At 47.3% G+C, this 19,171-nt stretch overlaps 4 protein-coding genes and 1 non-coding gene across 12 annotated transcripts in view; 1 reads left to right on the top strand and 4 right to left on the bottom strand.

Annotated features, from left to right (window-relative positions):
* The window catches only part of LOC120948522 (ADP-ribosylation factor 6), a 35,961-nt gene extending 28,698 nt beyond the window's left edge, over positions 1-7,263 (bottom strand). Inside the window, exons 1-2 of one of the 7 annotated variants that reach the window (XM_040364941.2) lie at positions 7,142-7,263; positions 5,259-5,797 (exon numbers count right to left, since the gene is read on the bottom strand). The gene's annotated coding sequence lies outside the window, so the exon portion shown is untranslated. Of the gene's footprint in view, positions 1-5,258; positions 5,798-6,667; positions 6,868-6,930; positions 7,056-7,082 lie in introns of those variants that run through there. The other 6 variants (XM_049605964.1, XM_040364942.2, XM_040364944.2 and 3 more) reach the window with 6 other exon arrangements.
* Positions 7,264-7,631: 368 nt separating this feature from the next.
* Positions 7,632-10,379, bottom strand: LOC120951050 (elongator complex protein 2). The gene is made up of 4 exons (XM_040369545.2): positions 10,171-10,379; positions 8,752-10,111; positions 7,897-8,683; positions 7,632-7,835 (listed from the first exon to the last, which is right to left on the bottom strand). The coding sequence occupies exons 1-4, from the start codon at positions 10,291-10,293 to the stop codon at positions 7,721-7,723; spliced, it is 2,385 nt and encodes a 794-aa protein (XP_040225479.2). The 5' UTR covers positions 10,294-10,379; the 3' UTR covers positions 7,632-7,720.
* A 511-nt stretch (positions 10,380-10,890) lies between these two features.
* LOC120949845 (ARF GTPase-activating protein Git) lies at positions 10,891-16,295 on the top strand. Its single transcript, XM_040367404.2, has 6 exons — positions 10,891-11,731; positions 11,806-12,482; positions 12,566-12,808; positions 12,892-13,173; positions 14,231-14,409; positions 14,482-16,295. Exons 1-6 carry the CDS (start codon positions 11,674-11,676, stop codon positions 15,182-15,184), a joined length of 2,142 nt encoding a protein of 713 aa, XP_040223338.2. The 5' UTR covers positions 10,891-11,673; the 3' UTR covers positions 15,185-16,295.
* A 924-nt stretch (positions 16,296-17,219) lies between these two features.
* LOC120949846 (dynein axonemal light chain 4) lies at positions 17,220-18,654 on the bottom strand. Of its 2 annotated transcripts, none has more exons than XM_049605977.1 (4): positions 18,202-18,654; positions 17,982-18,103; positions 17,696-17,779; positions 17,220-17,541 (listed from the first exon to the last, which is right to left on the bottom strand). In XM_049605977.1, the coding sequence occupies exons 2-4, from the start codon at positions 18,048-18,050 to the stop codon at positions 17,377-17,379; spliced, it is 318 nt and encodes a 105-aa protein (XP_049461934.1). In that variant the 5' UTR covers positions 18,051-18,103; positions 18,202-18,654; the 3' UTR covers positions 17,220-17,376. The 2 variants fall into 2 exon arrangements, with proteins under 2 accessions (XP_049461934.1, XP_049461933.1); XM_049605976.1 differs by having other exon boundaries at positions 17,982-18,122; positions 18,202-18,653.
* Positions 18,655-19,007: 353 nt separating this feature from the next.
* Positions 19,008-19,079, bottom strand: Trnae-cuc (transfer RNA glutamic acid (anticodon CUC)). Its single transcript has one exon. It is a non-coding gene; the product is annotated as a tRNA-Glu (tRNA).
* Between the last annotated feature and the right edge of the window lie 92 nt (positions 19,080-19,171).

Genomic DNA, 19,171 nt, shown 5'->3' with positions numbered 1-19,171 from the left:
AAAAGCCTCCGCGCCAACCACCATTTCACCAAACATCTTTTGCACAATATGTACTACTTTCGCCGCACATTTTAATATTCCCACACAGGCCATTAACGGCGGAGAAGCGTGCACCTTTTCGCACATTTACTTTATTAACCGGATGGCTGTTTTTTTGTGACGTGAGAAAGATAAGTTATAAAACGTTACCTAATTTTACAACCTGACACAGCAATAAATAAGCATAGTTAAAAGTTAAGGTAAGAACATAAGCTGTTTTGCCGTACGTAATGCAACGTTTTGAACGGATGTAGTTTTATTGTCAAGTTTATGTAACCGGAAGCTACGGTCACACAAGACTTGTTTGTTAGTATTACTTTTAATGTTAAAACATTTTTCAATAATTTTAACTTTTAGATACATTTTAAATTACAACATAACACACACACACACACACATCGTGCTCGAAAGTTATGTCTCATTTTACGTCTCTCAAGTATGTTATTTTTTGCACATCAAATAAACCCTAAAAATAATGACATAATTCTAACACCGGTCGACACCGGATCTACACCAATGTACGTGTGCGTGTGCTGGGGCTGCTGCTCGCAACAACAACAAAAAAACCAAACGCAATGACAACGCGGAACAGTCGCAGTGGCGTCGCAAGCGTCATACAGCACACACACACACAGCAAACTCTTTGGCGCCACTGGTCCAACCTCCTACCCCTCCCTCCAAACCTTAAAATTAAAGCCAAAGTGTCATGTCTCTCTCAGTCCCCTCGTTTACGACTTCCGCACACGATTTCATGGCGATGTGTGTTCGCCCCCCTGGAACTCAGCACTGCGCTTCTCTCAGTGGAAAAGCGGAACCGGACCGTTCAGAACGGAAACTCACCCCTTGGGCTTTCCGGGATAAAAGAGCACAGCATTTAATTGGGGAGCTTGAAATCTTTCATTTTCTTGGTCGCTTGCTTTCTGCTGACAGCGGTAGCGTTTCAAAGGCTGAGGATAAAATGGATCAGTTTACGGTGGAGCTATTGGCAATGCTGACGAGTTTAGCTGCATCCATTCTTTTCCTTTTGTGATTCTGGCAGACTGTGAACATACTGTCTAACGTTGATTAAATAGAGAAGAGCAAAACTTAAATTATCTTTGTCCAGCTGATTCAATTTGTAAAATATTGGGCCCCTTTCCAGTTTAAGCTCGTAGGCTGAAATTCCAACCAGTCAGCTGTTTGCATTGTATAGCAGTTTTCGAGCAGCTATCAAAGTGGATATAATATACAGGTGGGCTGATCCCAAGGTGTATGTATTTAGAAGGTTGATTTTTATCGCTTCTGCTGGGCGACATATTGTGGGAGACAGCTGGCAATCTCTGCATACAAACTTCCAAAGTGTTCTCTTCTTCTTCTTCTTCTTCTTAATAGGGTTGGTAGATTGAGGCCTCCTATACCATCCGTTTTTTGAAGGTACAATCAGAGGTTTGACTACCATTTTTGGGAGGGGAAATCATCCATTCTCCTTTGACCGCGCGGCTACACGAGGTGAAATATACAGCGAAATGAACTATTTGACAGGCGAAATATCTGACGGATAAAGCATCACAGCAACCAGCTGATGTGCAATGTAAACAAATAACGTGCACAAAATCGTAATTAAATCCATTAAATAACTTCAATATCGAGTACTTCGTCAATTTTCAGTCAACAGTTCATAATTTCTTCTAATTAGGGAATGTTCTACTTATGAATATATTATTTTTAATAGAATTTCGAAAGCGGATGTTGTGTCTCCCCCAACCCTTTAGCTGTACCTGTCAGATATTTCACCTGTCAAATAGTTCATTTCGCTGTATATTTCACCTCATGTAGCCGCGCGGTGATGTTTATATTACTGTTTCGTTGTTGTTTATATGTTGTGGTTGAGATCTTTCTGATTGATGCACAGTGTTCTCATAGCCCGTTTTTTTAATAACCAAATTTGAACGTCACCTTTTGACAGGACGGGAGAAAACTTTTGTGAAACACAAAACATTCTTAAAATCTTCATTATATTCACTCTTCAAAGTGAACTCTCAAAGTTCTTCAAACACGTGAAATACTGCTAATTGCAAGCTAAATCAATTAAGAACGATTTGACATTCATTTTTGTTTCTATGCAACATCTTCGATGAGGAGACAAACATCTGCTACGTGTGTGCTGTTATGAAAAACGATCCGTTCCTATCGAAATTCATTTCATCCGTTCTGTCAAATGGATATAGTTGTCAAACTATATCGGACGAGACCACCTGGTCTGCATACACTTTGATTCTAGATTCCACCACCATCTTTGATGCACCTTAGGATACATGAAAACACTACCTTGTTTTGACAGTTTTTCGAGCAGGAACTCGAATCTAATTCTAGCTTTGAGGCTGAAAATCGGACGCTAGTTTTGTGTGTGGTTTTGTATGGAGTGTTGACATGCTTTCAGCCGTCAACTGTCAAACTCCATACAAGAAAAGCTGCCGAGTATCGTGAAAGGCCCCATTCTTAGTGACGCAAACACTCGCTTAAATGCAAGTATCATGTATCGCTTATTTATGGTCGGTATGCTGATTCTTTCTCTCTTTCTCTCCCTTTTCCTCTCTTTCAGAGTTCCACTAAACTTGCGCAAAATAGCGTACGTTATCATTATGCCAAACGGCAGCACCGGAAGGAGCCGGAACGGCGATACAAACGGCAAAGAAACAAAAGCGCAGCGAAAAAAAACATAAGGGCCAGCTCAGGCATGGACCTCTCGACAAACACACAACCACACACACACACACATGCAAAGCAATGTACAGGATGTGAGATGTATGCTTGGTGGTCCCTTTCCGACGCCCTACTACCGGAAGCAAATGAGCTATTATCTCTTTCCGCTGGGGGGGAACAAAAACCCATTGGCCACCAAGGGAGAGAATTTTGTGTTTTTAACACAAATTTCGTAACAATTTTAGTTTAATGGAAAAAAGGCCATTCATATGAAGAAATTTATTAAAAGTCACCGCTTGGTGGAACTTTAAGCTGCTCGATTTCAATCGAAGCTGTATGGTTTAAAGTTCATTATTTGGTTGTATTATTAGAAACGCTCATTGACAACATTAGCTCAGGCACATTGTCGGCTCACAAACACAGCAACGACAAGCATCACACAATCGACTGTTTCGATCCAGGAGGGTACCGAATAGGTCACGGGATCGTTTTCTTGCAACCGGTAGATAAGGAAACGACAAGCAAAAAGCAGCCACAAAACATCAAACCCTCCCCTCTTCTGGGGTGTAGCAGCCAGCAGGACACAAAAAAGAACATTGTTCGCCTGTGCATCTGCTGTGCTAGCGGGCCTAGTTGAGAGTTGTTTAATGAATTTTCTATGCTTTTTATCGAGCACCGAAAGCCCTCGTAATACTGCCCCCTTTTTCTTCATCCCCTTGTTTTTCCCCACTGGATGGCGCATAATTGCCGAACTATTTGAATGTTCAGTGTTCAAACATCCACTCTCAGCGCAATTGTTGGACTATTAGCATTACTTTTTTTCTTTCTTTTCAATTTCCCATCTTATGGCATTAAATATGAATGCAAAATCAAATAGAGCCTCAAATTTGTGTCCCAAACCGTATTTCGACCTGATTTGGTCCGTTCCTAGGAATTGTTTCTTGCGCTCTTTTTCCTCTTAATTTCGGTTGCTTTTGGTCACAGCTTTACCTTTACTGGCGCCAGACTGCATGATTCAGGTTGGGGGCGAATGACACGATCCAGGGGAATCATTTTCATCAGAATCAACTCAATTAACCTTAAAATCTTCTGTATCTGCAACCCCGCGCTGCGTTCGAGATGGCACTAACCAATCGCATGGACGGACGATGGCTGGGTTTGTCCACTAATTCGAATCGATTCGAATATTCTGTCCTCTCTTCTGGCACCGCCACACCAGAACCAAAAGCGAAGCGTATTCCACCAATCAGAGATTGATCGATCGATCGATCGAATGTTCGGTTGCGATTTCCTCCATTCCCTCCCCATGGGAAATGGTGACGGACGGTAGCGCACGAATCGGACTCGTTCCGGCTGCGCCAGCTGCACACCACCCAGCCTAACCCTTTTTTCATGAATTTTTATGTTTGGGTATCTCTCTCGTATGAATTATGATCACACATCCATTTTGTTTCATGTTATCCTTTACTATTGTTTTTTTTTTGCTTCTCTCACTACAAAAACATAATCCTCTGCATTGATATTAGGGCTTTTTTGCGACTTTCAAAAGGATTGTTAGACACATACGAATAAAAAAAAAACCATCAAATCCATGTGTACAAGCTCTCTTCTCACACCTTTTACTCGTGCCAGAAGTCTGTCTGCCCTGCGTGTTTGAGCCACTTCAGGTAACTTAAGGAAGGAGATATACGACCCAAAATACAGAGGAAAAAAATTGAACCAAAAACCAGATTTACTGCCCCGGTGCGTATCAAATTGTCCAATGAAGCTATTAACACGGGAAACACTCTCAAACATGCGGAAGGAGACAGAGAGAGAGAGAAAGAGGGTGAGAAGGTCTCAACCAGCATTTAATCCACGAGGCTGGAGAGAAACACGATACGAGTGTGGTCTCGGATAACTCGCGCCGTTCAACTGCACTGTTTGAAAAGGGTTCCCGAAAGGAAAGCAAGAAGCAAGAATCGGGGCCCAAAAAGGTCATTTCCTGCAAAGGCTGCTGCTGCTGGCCTGATTCAATCGGCACTAATTTCGAATGGTGAATCTGAAATTCTGGCAATTGAGCAGAATTAAAAGCTCTTGAACTTGAGTCTACGAACCGAAGGGGGCCGAAGGGTGTGTTTTCAAACGACCCAGATTGGAACGGGACGGAGGGAGGGGGGGGGGAGGGGAAAGCCCGTCTTCTTTCGCACATGAAAACAATCAACTGTCATTAATGGGAAGAGAACCCCCGGACGGGTCGTTTGGAAAAACACACACTTGAGACTTGCACAGTCGAGGCATCGAAGTAGACCGGGACACAACCATCGTGCTGTGTGTATCGTTTGCCTGCAAACTGCAACCACTGCAACCACCGCTGCAACAACAAACCACTTGGCCGGATTTAAATGGGTGCTGGGGAGGTGGTGGCACATTCCGAAAATTCTTTCCCCGGACGGATGCTGCTGCTGCTGCTGCTGTTGCCGTTTGGTCGTGATTTGGTATGCAAAACAACAAACTCCCCTTGTGTGAATCAAGCATTTTCATTCTTTAAAACCTACCTTTTTTCCCCTCTACCTTCGCCTGTCGATGATGGTAGTCGTTCCGATCGTCGCTCTCCCTCTCCTTCTCGCAAGGTGCTGAAACGGTGCTTTTTTTGGGGTGTTTTTCCGTGTTTTTTTTTCTTATTTCTCCACTTCACACAGCAAAATGGTTGCCGAAAAGTGCAGCGCGTTGCAGGAAGTGGGAGGAGGCGGTGTGCTCTGGCGATGGGAAAATCACCGCTACGTCAACACAACTGGGGTGGGACACATACGCGTTTCTAGGCGCACACACACACACACATACACAACCACTCACACTAAAGTACAGCACACCTTCCAACGGAACAGTGCGCTGCTCCAACAACAACAACAACAAAATCAGGGGGAAACCCACACTGCACACACTCACACCGGGGGAGGAGTGCGCGCACACACACACACTAACACAAGCGCGCGCGAACGAACGGGCCTACCAGCTCGGGGGCCTCCTCACACACTTGCTTTGCGGCACAATTACGCTCGAACAAACATATCTCCACGCACGCAGCGGCAAACGGCTGTATTAGAGAGAGAGAGAGAGGGAAGGCACGAACGGTGAAAAAGAGAAGAAAGCAAATGTAAGCACACGAAATCGATGCAATGATAACGCTAAAACTAAAGGGCTGCGTGTATGTCTGTGTGTGTGCGTATTTGGCCAATGAGTTGGAAAACTTGGCTTAAAACAATACACCACACCGATAATCAGGTTAGCCGAGACAAAAAAAAATGTGCAAAAACATGTCAAAATAACACACAACCCTTGGTTCAAACCACACACTAACACAACCAAAACACACATACAGTCACACCAGGATGCGGTCAGGCAGACAGATACTTCTTATTATTTCTTTTCTTTTCTTTTCTTTTCTCGCTTGCTCTTTTTCTCTACCGTGCAGCATAAATTATGCTCGGCTATATGTGCTTGTACGATGGGCAAAGAAAAACACACAGCGCACCGTCAAATGCAACCAAATGCGAGACGTTGCCAAAGAGGGAAAGAGAGAGAGAGAGAAAGAAAGGGAGAACATCCACCACCACCACACGCACACTAGGAGGGGCCGCCACAACCGCACACAACCACAGCCAGACACACCTAAGCCCTAGACAGGGGCGTACATCGCAGGGGCACACACACTTTCCGGTTTCTTTTGGCTGGGAAGAATTCGTCGAAGACATGCGTGTATGCAAGAATTATTTTGTCACGAGTTTTAAATTGCAGTTTTAGTGCACAGCACACACATACACGCGCGCGGGCACATTCCCATACGCGGGTCTTCGCTTGGCACTGCTTCTCTCTCCCAGCGGCCGCGATTTGACCAATTCGAAAAAAGCAACCCGAAACACATCAAACACACAGCCTAATTGATCGCATCCCGTTCCGCCCCTACCCGCGTACTGCGGCTCTTCCGCTTTGTTCCGTTCGCTGCTGCTGCTGATGATGATGATGATCGCCACCCCGTGACTGCCCCACCGTTGGTTTGTTCCCGAGCGGAAAACGGACCCAACATTCATTGGCCAGCCGAAGAACTGCCGTAGAATATAATCATTCAAGAGGGTGCCCGCACACTACTGCACCACGCACGCGTATTCTTTCCTTTGGATATTGCATATACACACACATACATTTACACACCCATGTACACACACACACCGTTGGTCGTTCTTCTCCCCACGAAAGCCACGAAGAAAGCCCAAGCGCGTTCCGTGAAATTGATGATGACGCGCGCACTGATTGCCCGTCCCGTCCCCAAGGAATGCACCCTAGGATGAAGAAAAGCAATGCACTCGAGGAAACACACACACACACACACTCACAGGAACACTGGCCACACTGATGTTGCCCCCAGCACCGAAAAACTCACTCTCTGCTTGGCTGAACCCCAAAACATACGCACGCACGCTCACGGGACGATTGAATCTTCTTCACTGGCTGCAAATGAGAGGTTCCACTTTGCTGGCCCGCTGTCAGCCAAGCGCTGTCAGTCGGTGGTGAATGGTGATTTTTGGCCGATTCGGTGGAGAAAATTTTAACGAAAGAATGGATTTTGTCCATTGAAATGTGCACGTACTCCCACTGTGTAAAACGAAGGAAAGGGCCGAACGACAGTGGACGCGTGCTGCGGATTGCATACCATAAGGAGTATAAAATTTAAATTAAATTTAAACGGTTGCAATAAGAAAATATTTTATTTACGACAGTCAGGCTATATTGTACATTGTTTTGATGCGCTCACCTGTGAACTCGATTGAACAGTTTAATTTCAAATATTCAAAAACTGATTCTCATACACTAAACACAGTGAAAGGGTTGGGGAATTCATTTTGTTAAATTGGAAACGACTGCACACGTGCTTTTGCTTATTTCAGATACTATTGTAGCAATAGTTGTTTTTATTGTTTAAATCGTAACATATAGCTTCATAAGTTTTAGTCGTCTTCTTCTATAGCTTTATACTATACACTCGCACCAAACCATCCTCCCCGCAGCTGGCCAGCTGATGTTGTTCTACGTGCGGTCGGAATGAAAGACGCTTGACCGTGAGATGATGCGCTTGACTGAAATAAATACATTATAATGTAAAATGTGTCTTCAAACGCAAAACCAATTGATACTTACTCTTCCGAAATGTTCAACAAAAGATCCCACTGGCCCAATGCGTACAGCTTAATCACACCACTCTCAAGCCCGACGGCCACTAAATACCGGCCATCCGACAGCTTCCTCCTACCAAACGCGACCGCAGTGATTGACTCGTTTTTAAGTTCCAAAACACCGGCCTGTTCAAAGGGAGCAACTGCCACGCCATTCGACTCCTCGTTGGCTGCCTTCCATGCTACCACCTTGCCATCGCGCGATCCCGTAGCAAACCGCTTCGAATCGTGGGACCAATCGCAGCACCAGATGATGCGCGTATGCACACCCTTCGTCTTGTCGGAGCGCATCACCAGTTCGAACGCGCTCGACACGCGCCGGAACACGGAAAATGTACGATCACGTGACACCGATAGGAGATGTTGGCCATCCGGAGCAAATGCCAGCTGTGTCACCGTTAGCTGGTGCGCGGTAAGCTGTTGCACAACGCGCCAGGAAGCCGTGTCCCAGAGAAGGATCTGTGCCTGATCGGTCGAGGTGGCGCGGCAACCGGACGCGATGAGTGCGCCGTCGGGTGAGGATGCAATCGCGTACAGCTCGTTGCCGTGTCCGTAAAGCTTTTGAATTTCGGGCCATAGTGTGTTTTGCATAAGGGTTTCTTCCGCCGGCGGGGATTCTAGGGCGATCGGGCTGAAGTAGTGCTCCGGATACATGTCCTTAATGTGCCGGGAGTCCGTTTCCGGTGTTTCAACCTCAAACACGGCCTTGTTGGACAGTCCCAGCGAGGGAACGGATGCACCCATTGGGTTACCTGAACAAAGAAAACAGAATAATTAAACATTTATCGTTCTCAATCATCAACCACTAGGCAATACATACTTTCCACGACTGCATCCCCCTCCGGATCGGTCACCACACCGCACAGTGCTCGGAAGTTTTGCACAAAGTTCGACGGCGCTTGAAAGATGCGTATAATCTTCTCTTCCGCCGCACTGGCCAACCGGTAGCGCGACAGCAACGTTAAACACTGCATATCATAGCCGTGCACCTGCGGACGTCCCAGCTCGTGCCACGTTTCTTCACCTTCCGGTCGGCTCCACGGCGCATGGATGCGCGTCGTTTGATCGGCAGAAAGTGTCACCACGTACATTCCACCGGCCGGGTCCCAGGCCAAATCTCTTACACCTCCGAAATGGCCACCCAAGATGGTGCCCGGTTTCCAAAGGCCTGGCTGTTCCGCATCCTCGCGCCACAGATGAAAGCTGCCCTGAAAACCGTGCCCAATGATGGAGCTGCCGTCGGGTGAGAATTTTCCTCCGTAAAATCCGAGCGAGGATCCTCCCACCTCGCCCACCCGTACGCTTTCCACCCAAACACCACTCTCAGACGGTGTCCACACGGTCAGACTCTTGTCGATGGAGCTGGACAGTAGGTGCAGCTTGCCGTCACGTATACAAAAGTGCACCCCGTACACCCACCCTTCATGGCCCTGCAGAACGGACTCCAGCGAAAGTGCATAATGATACTCGGCTCCGTCCGCGGCTCGCACCGTAAACGTACGCTCTTCCAGCGTTATGTCCTCTTCGAGCAGAATTTCCTTAAACTCCTTTTGCTTCTGCAAGGACGCTCTCGGCGAAATACGCCACAAGCGTATGAACGTGTCCTGGGACGAGCTAGCCAACAGCCAATCCTCACTGTCAGGCAGCTGGATGCAATCCAATCCACGCACCCAATCGCAGTGTCCCTTCAGCTGTTCCACCGGCTCAAACGTTGCCTCGTCTGCGTCGGTTCGCTTCTGTCGGACGCACAGCTTCACCACATCCGTGTCGGTTGTGTACGCAAGCATCACTGCGTTCGATCGCGGCAAGCAGAACAACTTCATCGCGAACGTCAATCCCGAGCGTAGATCAATCGTTTGAGTGCATTCGAAGGTGGACTCGGCAGTCGCTTGCCACAGCTTGATGGAACTATCAACCGATCCAGTGGCAACGATCAGGTTGTTCGTTGCAGTATCGACCAGAGCATCCACCGCAGTGACACCTTTTGTGTGGCCCTTTAGGATGAATCGTACCGCACCGCCGTCCTGCTTCGTGTTCCACAGTATGCACGTTCCATCGTCCGAACCGGAGAGGAGATTAATACCACCGTGACACTCGCTCCCGTCGCGAACCACATGCACCGTGTTTACTCTCGCTTTGTGGCCAATCAGAGTACGAACGATTTTTACTGAGCCATGGTACTGTGGAAAGAAGAAACGTTCAAGTACTCGTGCTCATGTTGATGGTGGACAGAGTTTACCTTCGGATCGAACACAGCAATGGCGTTGTTGGCGGCGAAGTAAATCAATCCATCCGGGCCCCAATCCAACGAGTCCGGTGTCCGATTGCAGGCAGCAGAGGTGTAGATCGTTTCTACGGACATTTTTAAGCTTTCGTCGAAGGAAGCACGCAAACCATCCGCGTGTGCGCTGGCGAGACCGGGCAATGTTTACAACTTTACGAGGCGTGTTTTGGTTAAGCTGTCAGTTTGACAGAGGAACTGATTTGAAAGGGCTGCTTCAAACGGTGGTGATTTATTCAACATTATCGTAATTTTCTCACAAATGAAAGCAATATAAACTTAAAAATAAGAAGAACTTGTGTAATGTGTCATTAAAATAACATTCCACTTTATTTAGCGCATTTTAAGTAGAGTTGGGCTAAATTCGCGGAACTGGGTCCGAACGGTTCCATCAAATTTCGGAACCAGTTCTGAAGGGTAGGTTCAATCACTCACGCTGCGAACCGTCCGGAATCTGCCAGAATCGTTGAAATCGTCAAGAATCATCGGAATCCATTGGAAGATCTACATCGGAATTCCATTTCTCTGGAGTCGGAATCGGAAGCAACCGTGCCAGAACCGGTGCGGAACTGTGGGTGCGATCCGGAGAACCCATCACTAATGTCTACCGCCAAAATCGTTCCGTACCGATCAAGCCAACCGCACCATTATTCAATCCAACCCTGCAGTGCATCCGACGCAACCGGGCAGGGATGCGCGAGGTGCGGCCGCAGTTGTGTCAAAACATTCAGTAGGTGTGTAGTTTGATGTTCTTTCCCCCTTGTCGCTGCTTCTAAACATAGAACAGTGGAAGGAAAAAGGAAGCAACGCAAAGCAGCAACAGCACCAGCACCAGCAGCAGCATCTCGAAAAATGGCGACCTTCGTATTGGTGGTGGTGGAGAAGATCGCGCTGGCCTTATAGGAAACCCCAGCCCGAACACGCACTTGCTTGGCGCTGCGTGGGTGCTGGCCGTGCAATATTGCAATATACCCAGCAGCAGCAGCGATTGGTCATCGTCTCTCGTCCACAACGACGCACACATACGCACACAGTGATTCCCGTGCTACTCCCAGCATCCCAGTTGCCCTGATCTGATGACCGTGTGTGTGGGGTCTGGTTTTCCTCGACAACCTGTTTTTGCTGCTGACGGCGAGGCTGCATTTTCCTGCCAAGGGTGACCCTGCGTGCGGGAGTTTTTCTTGTAAACGGGTTTTGTCGTAGTGCCACAGGGAAGCGCCAACCATCACCCCGGGGAACCCATACGTGAGTTTGTCTATGTGTGTGCGTGTTTGTGTGTGGTGCACCCTCTGCTGCCTGGCCTACTGATCGCGGCAGTGACGGTGAAATAACGGTTCGCCCCCACGACCAGTGTGTTCGCCCGAGTGTGGCGCATTTCGAAGCGACAATTTGATAAGTAAACAGTATTTAGAAGCATCTGTGACTAAAAGGAGCCGATTGGCCGGGCAAAGCACAAACACCATGTCACGTGCTAAATCGCGCATACAAACGGATGTTTGTGGGGACTGCGGGAGTGCCGGTAGGTGGTCACCATTCCCTCGGTTTGTAGGCTTACACTCACCTCTTCGTTTTCCACCCCTTGTCCATTGCCAGATCCATCCTGGGCCTCGATCAACCGTGGCATTCTTCTCTGTGCCGACTGCTGCTCGGTTCACCGCAGCCTCGGACGACACATCTCGCAGGTGAAATCCCTGCGCCAGGGCAGCTGGCAACCGTCCGTGCTGAACTTTGTCAACCAGCTCAATGCGCACGGTGCCAACAGTGTGTGGGAGCATCTGCTGCTCGACTCGGCCGCACCGAAGAGCCTGAAGCGCAAACCCGCGCCCAAGGATGCGGTACACCCGACCAAGGCGGACTTTATCCGCGCCAAGCACGTCCAGCTGGCGTACGTGCTGAAGCCGACGTTTCAGGCGGAGGAGGGAAGCAGCTTGGAGCTGGAGCTGAGCAAACAGCTGCACGCCAGCGTGCGGGCCGGCAATCTGGAAACGTCCCTCCGGCTGCTTGTGCAGGGAGCGGATCCAAACTTTTACCACGAGGACAAGGGCTCGACGCCGCTGCATGTGGCCGTCAAGTCGGGCCAGCTGTCGCAGATCGAGCTGTTGCTGGTGTACGGTGCGGACGTGAATGCGCTGGACGCGCAGGGCAACACGCCGCTCGAGCTGGCCCGGCAGGCGAAGCAGAGCGTCATCGCGGAACGGCTGCTGGAGGTCATGTACGAGGTGACGGATCGGCTCACGTTCTTTCTGATTGGCAAAAAGCCCAACCATGCGGTAAGTTTTTCGTTTCATTTGGTTAAAAAACGTTGTGTATTTTGTGCATTTAGTAAACAATTTCTTTGTTTCCCGCTGAACAGTCTGGACAGCATCTGTTAATCCCGGGCCAGTCGAAGAAGGAAATGAGCGAACAGCTCAAGATTGCACGCGGCAAGCTGCAGCTCGTGCCGAACCGGATGTTCGAGGAGCTGGTAATGGATCTGTACGACGAGGTGGACCGTCGCGAAACGGAAGCCATCTGGGCGACGAGTACACTCAATCCCGACTCTGGCGCGGTGCCGTTTCTGCCCACGAATCCTCACCTCAGTGCCACACGAAATCAGGTATGTCTTCCACGTGTCGGAGGAACGCCCTTTACATGCAGCTAACACACGAGGAGCGTTCCCCGTTTTATTGTTACTCACAGGGTCGCCAAAAGTTGGCTCGCTTTAGCCAGCAGGAGTTTGCCGGCCTGCTGATGGACGTCCTGCTCGATGCGCACCGGCGTCAGAATATGGCCAACCTGCGTCCCATGGATGGGCCGTTGCCGGCCGGTTTGGCACAGCTGAAAGCGGCCGCCCTAGCACCCGGGGTTGCGGCCGGTGTTGGTGGTGGCATCCGCGATTCCAATCTCTCCGACGATGAGCCGCTGTACGATGCGGTCGCGTCCGACGATGATTACGCTGCGCTGGCGCCGGTAGCGCAACAGGTAAAGCTCCTAATGCGCCAGAAAAAGTCCGTACTCAATCATAACAACAGCTTCGGGTGAATGGCTTCCGGGTGGAGGGAGGGATCTCCGGGTTGGGGCCGGGTGTGATGTGTGTGTTACCACGAAACGAACAAGGAAAATATCGTTACAACCGGTAGTCGGTAGTTTAGCCAAAATTTTACGCATCCGCCACTAACACTAACCATTACTAACGCATTGTGATATTAACGTAAAACAAACGCTGAAGTCAAACTCAACGAAGTGGGTGGGTGTGGGAAATAAGGATAGCTTTTGTAGAGCAGGAGAACGTTGTTCCGAAACGTGTAGCATACATATGTATATGTGGGATGATCGGTTTCGCGCGGTGCTTAGATGTGTTACATGTGCTCTCTGTACTCTGTTTGCATTGTATCGGTACACTTATCCATTCATTCGTTACTATAGGTGTTTGTTTCTATTTACACTACCACTTTGCCACTACCACACTAACAATGCTCATGTTTCATGTTTTGTAAAACATCTAAACGATAGAACTGTTCTCATTGTGCCATCTCAGCTCATTTAGTGCTATGATTTACATACGTGTTGTTAAAAGCCAATGTATCGAAAGTTGTATGTGGTTTCTGTGCAGTTAACCAAGGAAAAAAAACAACGACACACAGATCATCCGTCCGTACTGTAGCAAAAGCCATGGAAAACGATTCCCATGAAACAGCAAACACTAACTGAACTAATAAACGGTTTTGCGATCGCAATTTGCGCCTAACACTAACATTCTGCCCACTCCTACCGTCGTTCTTCAGTGTGTATATTCGTGTCACCTATCTTTCCCATATGCATGTTTTGTTTTGTGATGTTGCAAGAAGTTCTTTGTATCGTCCGGCTATGCGTAAGTTAAATTCTATTACTACGCGCTTATCTAACACTCTTAAAAACATAACGGTGGTAAAGAGACTTAAATGGACTGCGAAATACTTTATCCTTATTGCTTCAATTCATCCCCGTTTTTCCCGTATCATCGTCATCTCCTCCTGTCCTACCCCTCCTGTCCTGCCAGGCCCTTGTGAACAAATCATCCCCGGCAGCCGTTTCCAACGTGGAGGTGGAAACGTTGCGCCAGCGAATACAGGACCAAGAGCTGACAATACACGAGCTGCGCAGCATGATACAGAAGCTGGCCTCGGAAAACAATCAGCTAAAGTCGACCATCGACACAAAGGATCACGATGTGCAGCTGTAAGTATTGTGTGGGTGACATTATTCCCTCCAAAAAACAAAGTCCATTCACGCCTTTTTTTATCTTGGCAGACGCATCGATTCGCATCTGAACGGTTCCGGCGGCGCCAGCGAAGGCTCCCCGGAACGGGACCAGGAAGCACGGCAGGCGGCCGCCGCGGCAGCCGCCGCCTACGCCAAACGACCCGTCAGCATGTACGAAACGCGCCAGACGCCACGTGACGAAAGCCGACCACCGATCACGCAGAGCCTTTACTCGATGGCTCCGGCTGGTGCCAGCGCCAGCATGGACCCGGGCAATGTGAACGGTGGCACCGGTGCCGGTCAGCTTCCCTCCTTCGAGGAGGTGAAACGCCGCACCGATGTAGTAGCGCGCCGCATCAAGGACCTGTTCGCAGCGATGAAAGATCTTTCCCAGCGGGAAGCGTTCGTCCCGTCGGCGGAACGGATACGGCTGGCGGTCGTTGATTTGATGGCCCTGTTTCCCGCCTCGATCATTGCGAGCGAATCGCTCCGCGGTGCCCTGCAGCAGCTCAACTTTCACGGCAACCTGATCCAGGCGGAGTGTGCCCGGCTGCAGCAATGTTTGGCAGCGGAAGGTATGGTGGCGACGGCGGCCAGCACTGTACCGAACGGTGGTGGTGGTGCCGGGGTGGCCGGTGCAGCCAAACCGTTGGCGGAAAGTATTCAGCAAAGCATGGAACAGGTGCGTGGCTGCGCGTACGATCTGGCAATGTCCACCAAAATGCTCATTACTCATCTGCAGCAGGCGTAGAGGTGGTTAAGCACTGTATTAGCTTTGGTTATTTTCAAAAATGTTTATTCTTTGCACCTGGTTTCAATTCCCTTTTTGGTAGTTTATAGTCGAAAAAGGGAACAATTTCTAGCTAGCACCATTTTCCGTTTAAATAACTTACACTAACTTGCTCAGACGGCAGCTAACGTAATTCAACGTAACCCAGCCAAACCCAGCGCGCAGCCACCGAACCAACAGCCCGTTCCGAAGTCAAAACCCGTACAGTATTCGTAGCCATTTCTCTAGCAAGGACGTGTGCGCAAGTCCTTTTGTATTTTCGCCAAAGCTGCGCAGCTTTGAGCGTTTCTTTTTTGCAATATTTGTTATTTCTAGTTTTATTGCCGGTAAGCACCGAGCAGATGCCGACTAACTTCCATCCCGAAAGTGCCAAACGAACACAGGACCAGTGAACACAGTTGTTACTAGTGAACCATTATTTTCTTATATTTTTCTTGTTGCAAGCAGATGAAACGGGACAGACGTTTGCAAAGTAATATTAATTAATTTCACAATGTATCTATCTATTTTACAACGAATACGCACATTTAGACGGCAAGAAAAGGTATGGCCTAAACTTGAACACGATCGTTTTCGTGTGTGTGTGTGTGTGTGTGTGTGTGTGTTGAAGCTAACTATTGAATGAGATTTTTTATACATTTTATATGAACTTTTATGTTTCTATTTTCCCTTACGCTATAAACCTAAAACACAGAAATATCTGACAATAATGAGAAGAACATTGGGAAATTGGGATTATAGAGCTCTGTTTTATTAAATACTAAACTGAGCAACTCAAACGTTTACAGATTTTATAAAAGTGTTTCTTTCTTCGTTTGTCTAACATAGAGTATAGGAAGCAATTATACAAGAGATAAAACGTTTGAATGTGTTTCAATCGAGACTCGAAAACTCGGCAAATCGGAGCAACAATTACACACTGGAAGAGTATTTATCAGCTATTGCAATTTATAGTCCGAAAAATGGCTTCTAATCGATATAACGGTAAAGATGATGATAATGATGTTACTAAAATAAAAGATTTAATAATGTGCGGGTCATGTTGAAACCTGGCGCAGCAATGATTTCTAAATGTGGGTACGCTGAGTGTTTTACTATTAATTTAATTTTAGGTGCTTAAGAAAGAATTACTATTAGTGCACTATGTAGGTAAGTGTCTTACGGCTAATATCAACAGTGAGTGTGTCCTTTAAAAACGCACATCTACGGCACTACTACGGAAGGAATGAAGAAACGAGTACGGCACGAAGACAGTGTTCAGATAGGCTCGGGAAGTCACACGCACACTTCCAGTTTCGGTGTGATCTTCATCATTATTCACTGATCCGCATAACAACAATGACGCTGTAAGGCGCAGATTAGAGTAGAATAGCATTGCAGAACGTGAGAAACGGGGGTGGTGGTGGTGGTGGGTGGTAGAGAAGCATCGCGGGAGCACATGGCATAGCAAACACCCGACACGGCCCCCGAGGGGACCAAACACCCAAACTTCCGATTGTCCAGGGATGCCGGTGCCGGGGTGCCAGCGCTGGTGCCACTAGTTGTTGTACCCTGCATCTCCCGGGACACTTGCTCTCCTGCTTCATTTACAAACGTGACGCCTTTCTCTCCTGCTTATTTTGCTGTACATGGTTCGTTTTTGGAGGGTTAAAAAAGGAATTTTTACAGATTTTTGAACCGATCTCCAATTATGGTACATTAGTTTTGTGTTTTACCATTTTCTGTACAGTTTTCTTTTTACACATATACAAAAAGAACACACACACACTTAATAGCATATGTACAGAGGATCATCAGTTTCCAATTTTCAAAGTAGTGCAAATAAGAAGGATCGATTTTTAATGTTTTTTTTACAAGGTAGGGACACTTTTATACACACATGTGCGCTTTTGTGTTTGAATTTTGAAATTTTTACATGATTTTGAGAAGGATTATAGGGCGGGGGGAAAACAAGGATCGGGAGACTTACTCAGGGATATGGCCACACACACACACATTTACTTAACAAATCGCCATCAAAGAGCAGCGGCTGTATTTATCTTGAATTTGCAAAATGGGAACCTTCATTGCTGCTTACTGCTGCACGATACTAGAAACAATTGGACTACTATTATAAAAAAACAACCATGCCGCCATTGATCCTAAGCGGTTGCTTAGGAACACTTCCACAGCACGATCGCTAAGTTGCCACCGAAAAACAGGTACAGTATGTTCTTCGTCTCGTACGACACCTCGTAACCGAAGCCTTCGCCGACGACCACATGCCAGAAGGTGCCAAACTTTTTGTCCATCAGCTCTTTGATCGTTTTGGCGGCAACCTGCGGCGGAACCGGGAATCGAAACGAATTTTTGGATTGTGTACAACAACCGGGCCGGTATGTAGATTTTCAGGGTGTGGGAACAGGATTTAGGGAAAAATTCGGGAGGAAGCAATTAATTTGGTGGTGGTGAGAGCAATCCAGTGTTCATTACCTCGTAGTTTTGTGCGTATTTCTCACACGCTGTAATGCTCAATTCTATCGCCTCGGCTCGGACATCGTCATTCATATCGGAATACTGGCCCCGTTAACGTGGTGTGAGATTGGTGGTGGTGAGAAAGTGTGTTTTGAGTGCATTTTGGTGCAGGATTGAAACAGGACAAATGTTAAAGAAGAAGGGATACAGCCGAGTACACACGGTACAGGAAACTTGGTGAATAATTCGCAAAGCAGACATATACAAACCGAAGAACACACTACTCAAACCGCGTACTACGTACCTTGACCAGTGGGTATACGTGGACAATCTTTTTGTCCGCCTCACCTTCGGCCTTCGGTTGGTCCTCCATGGTGGGTGTAAGATTTGGAAGATTTGCTCACTTTTACTTAGCTGCAGATAGATCTGTTGGATGAAGAAATGGCTGAACAGCTTTGTTAGATACATCGGAACACATCACATAAGTCTGACGATGATTGTTATTGGAGAATGGGAAACCTCACTTGAGCACACACTGTGTGTAATTAAAGGATTGACTTCCTCACCAATTCCTGTATAAAAAGCGTATTTCCTACAGCGCTATACGAGATAAAAGAGAATACAAAACAAAATTATGCTTCATTTCCACTAAATCCACTACTTTTGCACCTTTTTCACCTTCTCAAAAACTTTGCTAACCTTCAACTCCAAAAAAACCTCACGTACTAGATATGCTGCTGCACTGCAAACTTTGCTCCAATAGTGAGTGGCTTATTTACCGGGCGTTACCATGGTGACTCATCCCCGTGCAAGGATTCGTACGGCGGCATTCTGACCGGAATCGACGTTGTTATGGTAGCCGGTAGGGAATGTTTACACCAAAAGGCGCTACTCATGCGCAGTCCGGCTGCTGCATCCCGAATCCTTGAACATCTTTTCTCCCTACTGCTGGTTGTTGTAGCCTTGAATGCGTTCGTTATTCTGAACACGTGTGCTAGAGCATTAGAACGCTCTTTTATTGCGAGGGGAGAATTTGGCCATTTCGTCAACGGGGAAGGAGGTGTTCCGATGTGCCCTTAGGATATTTGTTGCTGGAAACAATGTGGGAGGGATTGCTAGATTGTATTTGATTTCTATTAGTGACGTTGGTCTATCGTGATTGTGAGGTATTTATAGCTAACAAAGGGTTAAGTCAAATGAGCATTTGTTATTGAATGTCGTTACAACTAGGCTTTGTTGAAAGTTGTATATCATTGAATTTCAATGCATCCGTAGCTAATCGCGAGAAAAACTAAATGATATAAAAAGTAAAGCGTAAAAAAAAAGTACTTTCCCATACCGGGAATCGAACCCGGGCCTTCCGGGTGAGAGCCGGATATCCTAACCACTAGACAATATGGGACGTGTACCTGACCAGCGTTAGGTTGCGATGTGATCGCAGATTGATGTACACAAGGCACTGAACGTTAGTATTCTTCTAACTATTAATAATTC

This window comes from Anopheles coluzzii, chromosome 2 (assembly GCF_943734685.1).
Source record: "Anopheles coluzzii chromosome 2, AcolN3, whole genome shotgun sequence".
Lineage (NCBI taxonomy): Eukaryota > Metazoa > Arthropoda > Insecta > Diptera > Culicidae > Anopheles > Anopheles coluzzii.
This window is presented reverse-complemented; position numbering and strand designations above follow the sequence as displayed.

What these genes read in the sequence shown, in the direction of transcription:
- LOC120951050 (XM_040369545.2), bottom strand. Translation starts at nt 10,293, where the DNA reads ATGTCCGTAGAAACGATCTACACCTCTGCTGCCTGCAATCGGACACCG. An exon ending in GGGGGATGCAGTCGTGGAAA is followed by an intron (nt 8,684 to 8,751) that starts GTATGTATTGCC and finishes TTCTTTGTTCAG; the next exon opens with GTAACCCAATGGGTGCATCC. An exon ending in TTGTTGAACATTTCGGAAGA is followed by an intron (nt 7,836 to 7,896) that starts GTAAGTATCAAT and finishes TATTTATTTCAG; the next exon opens with TCAAGCGCATCATCTCACGG.
- LOC120949845 (XM_040367404.2), top strand. Translation starts at nt 11,674, where the DNA reads ATGTCACGTGCTAAATCGCGCATACAAACGGATGTTTGTGGGGACTGC. An exon ending in TCAGTGCCACACGAAATCAG is followed by an intron (nt 12,809 to 12,891) that starts GTATGTCTTCCA and finishes TGTTACTCACAG; the next exon opens with GGTCGCCAAAAGTTGGCTCG. An exon ending in TGGCGCCGGTAGCGCAACAG is followed by an intron (nt 13,174 to 14,230) that starts GTAAAGCTCCTA and finishes CTGTCCTGCCAG; the next exon opens with GCCCTTGTGAACAAATCATC.
- LOC120949846 (XM_049605977.1), bottom strand. Translation starts at nt 18,050, where the DNA reads ATGGAGGACCAACCGAAGGCCGAAGGTGAGGCGGACAAAAAGATTGTC. An exon ending in ACGTATACCCACTGGTCAAG is followed by an intron (nt 17,780 to 17,981) that starts GTACGTAGTACG and finishes TAACGGGGCCAG; the next exon opens with TATTCCGATATGAATGACGA. An exon ending in AATACGCACAAAACTACGAG is followed by an intron (nt 17,542 to 17,695) that starts GTAATGAACACT and finishes GTTCCGCCGCAG; the next exon opens with GTTGCCGCCAAAACGATCAA.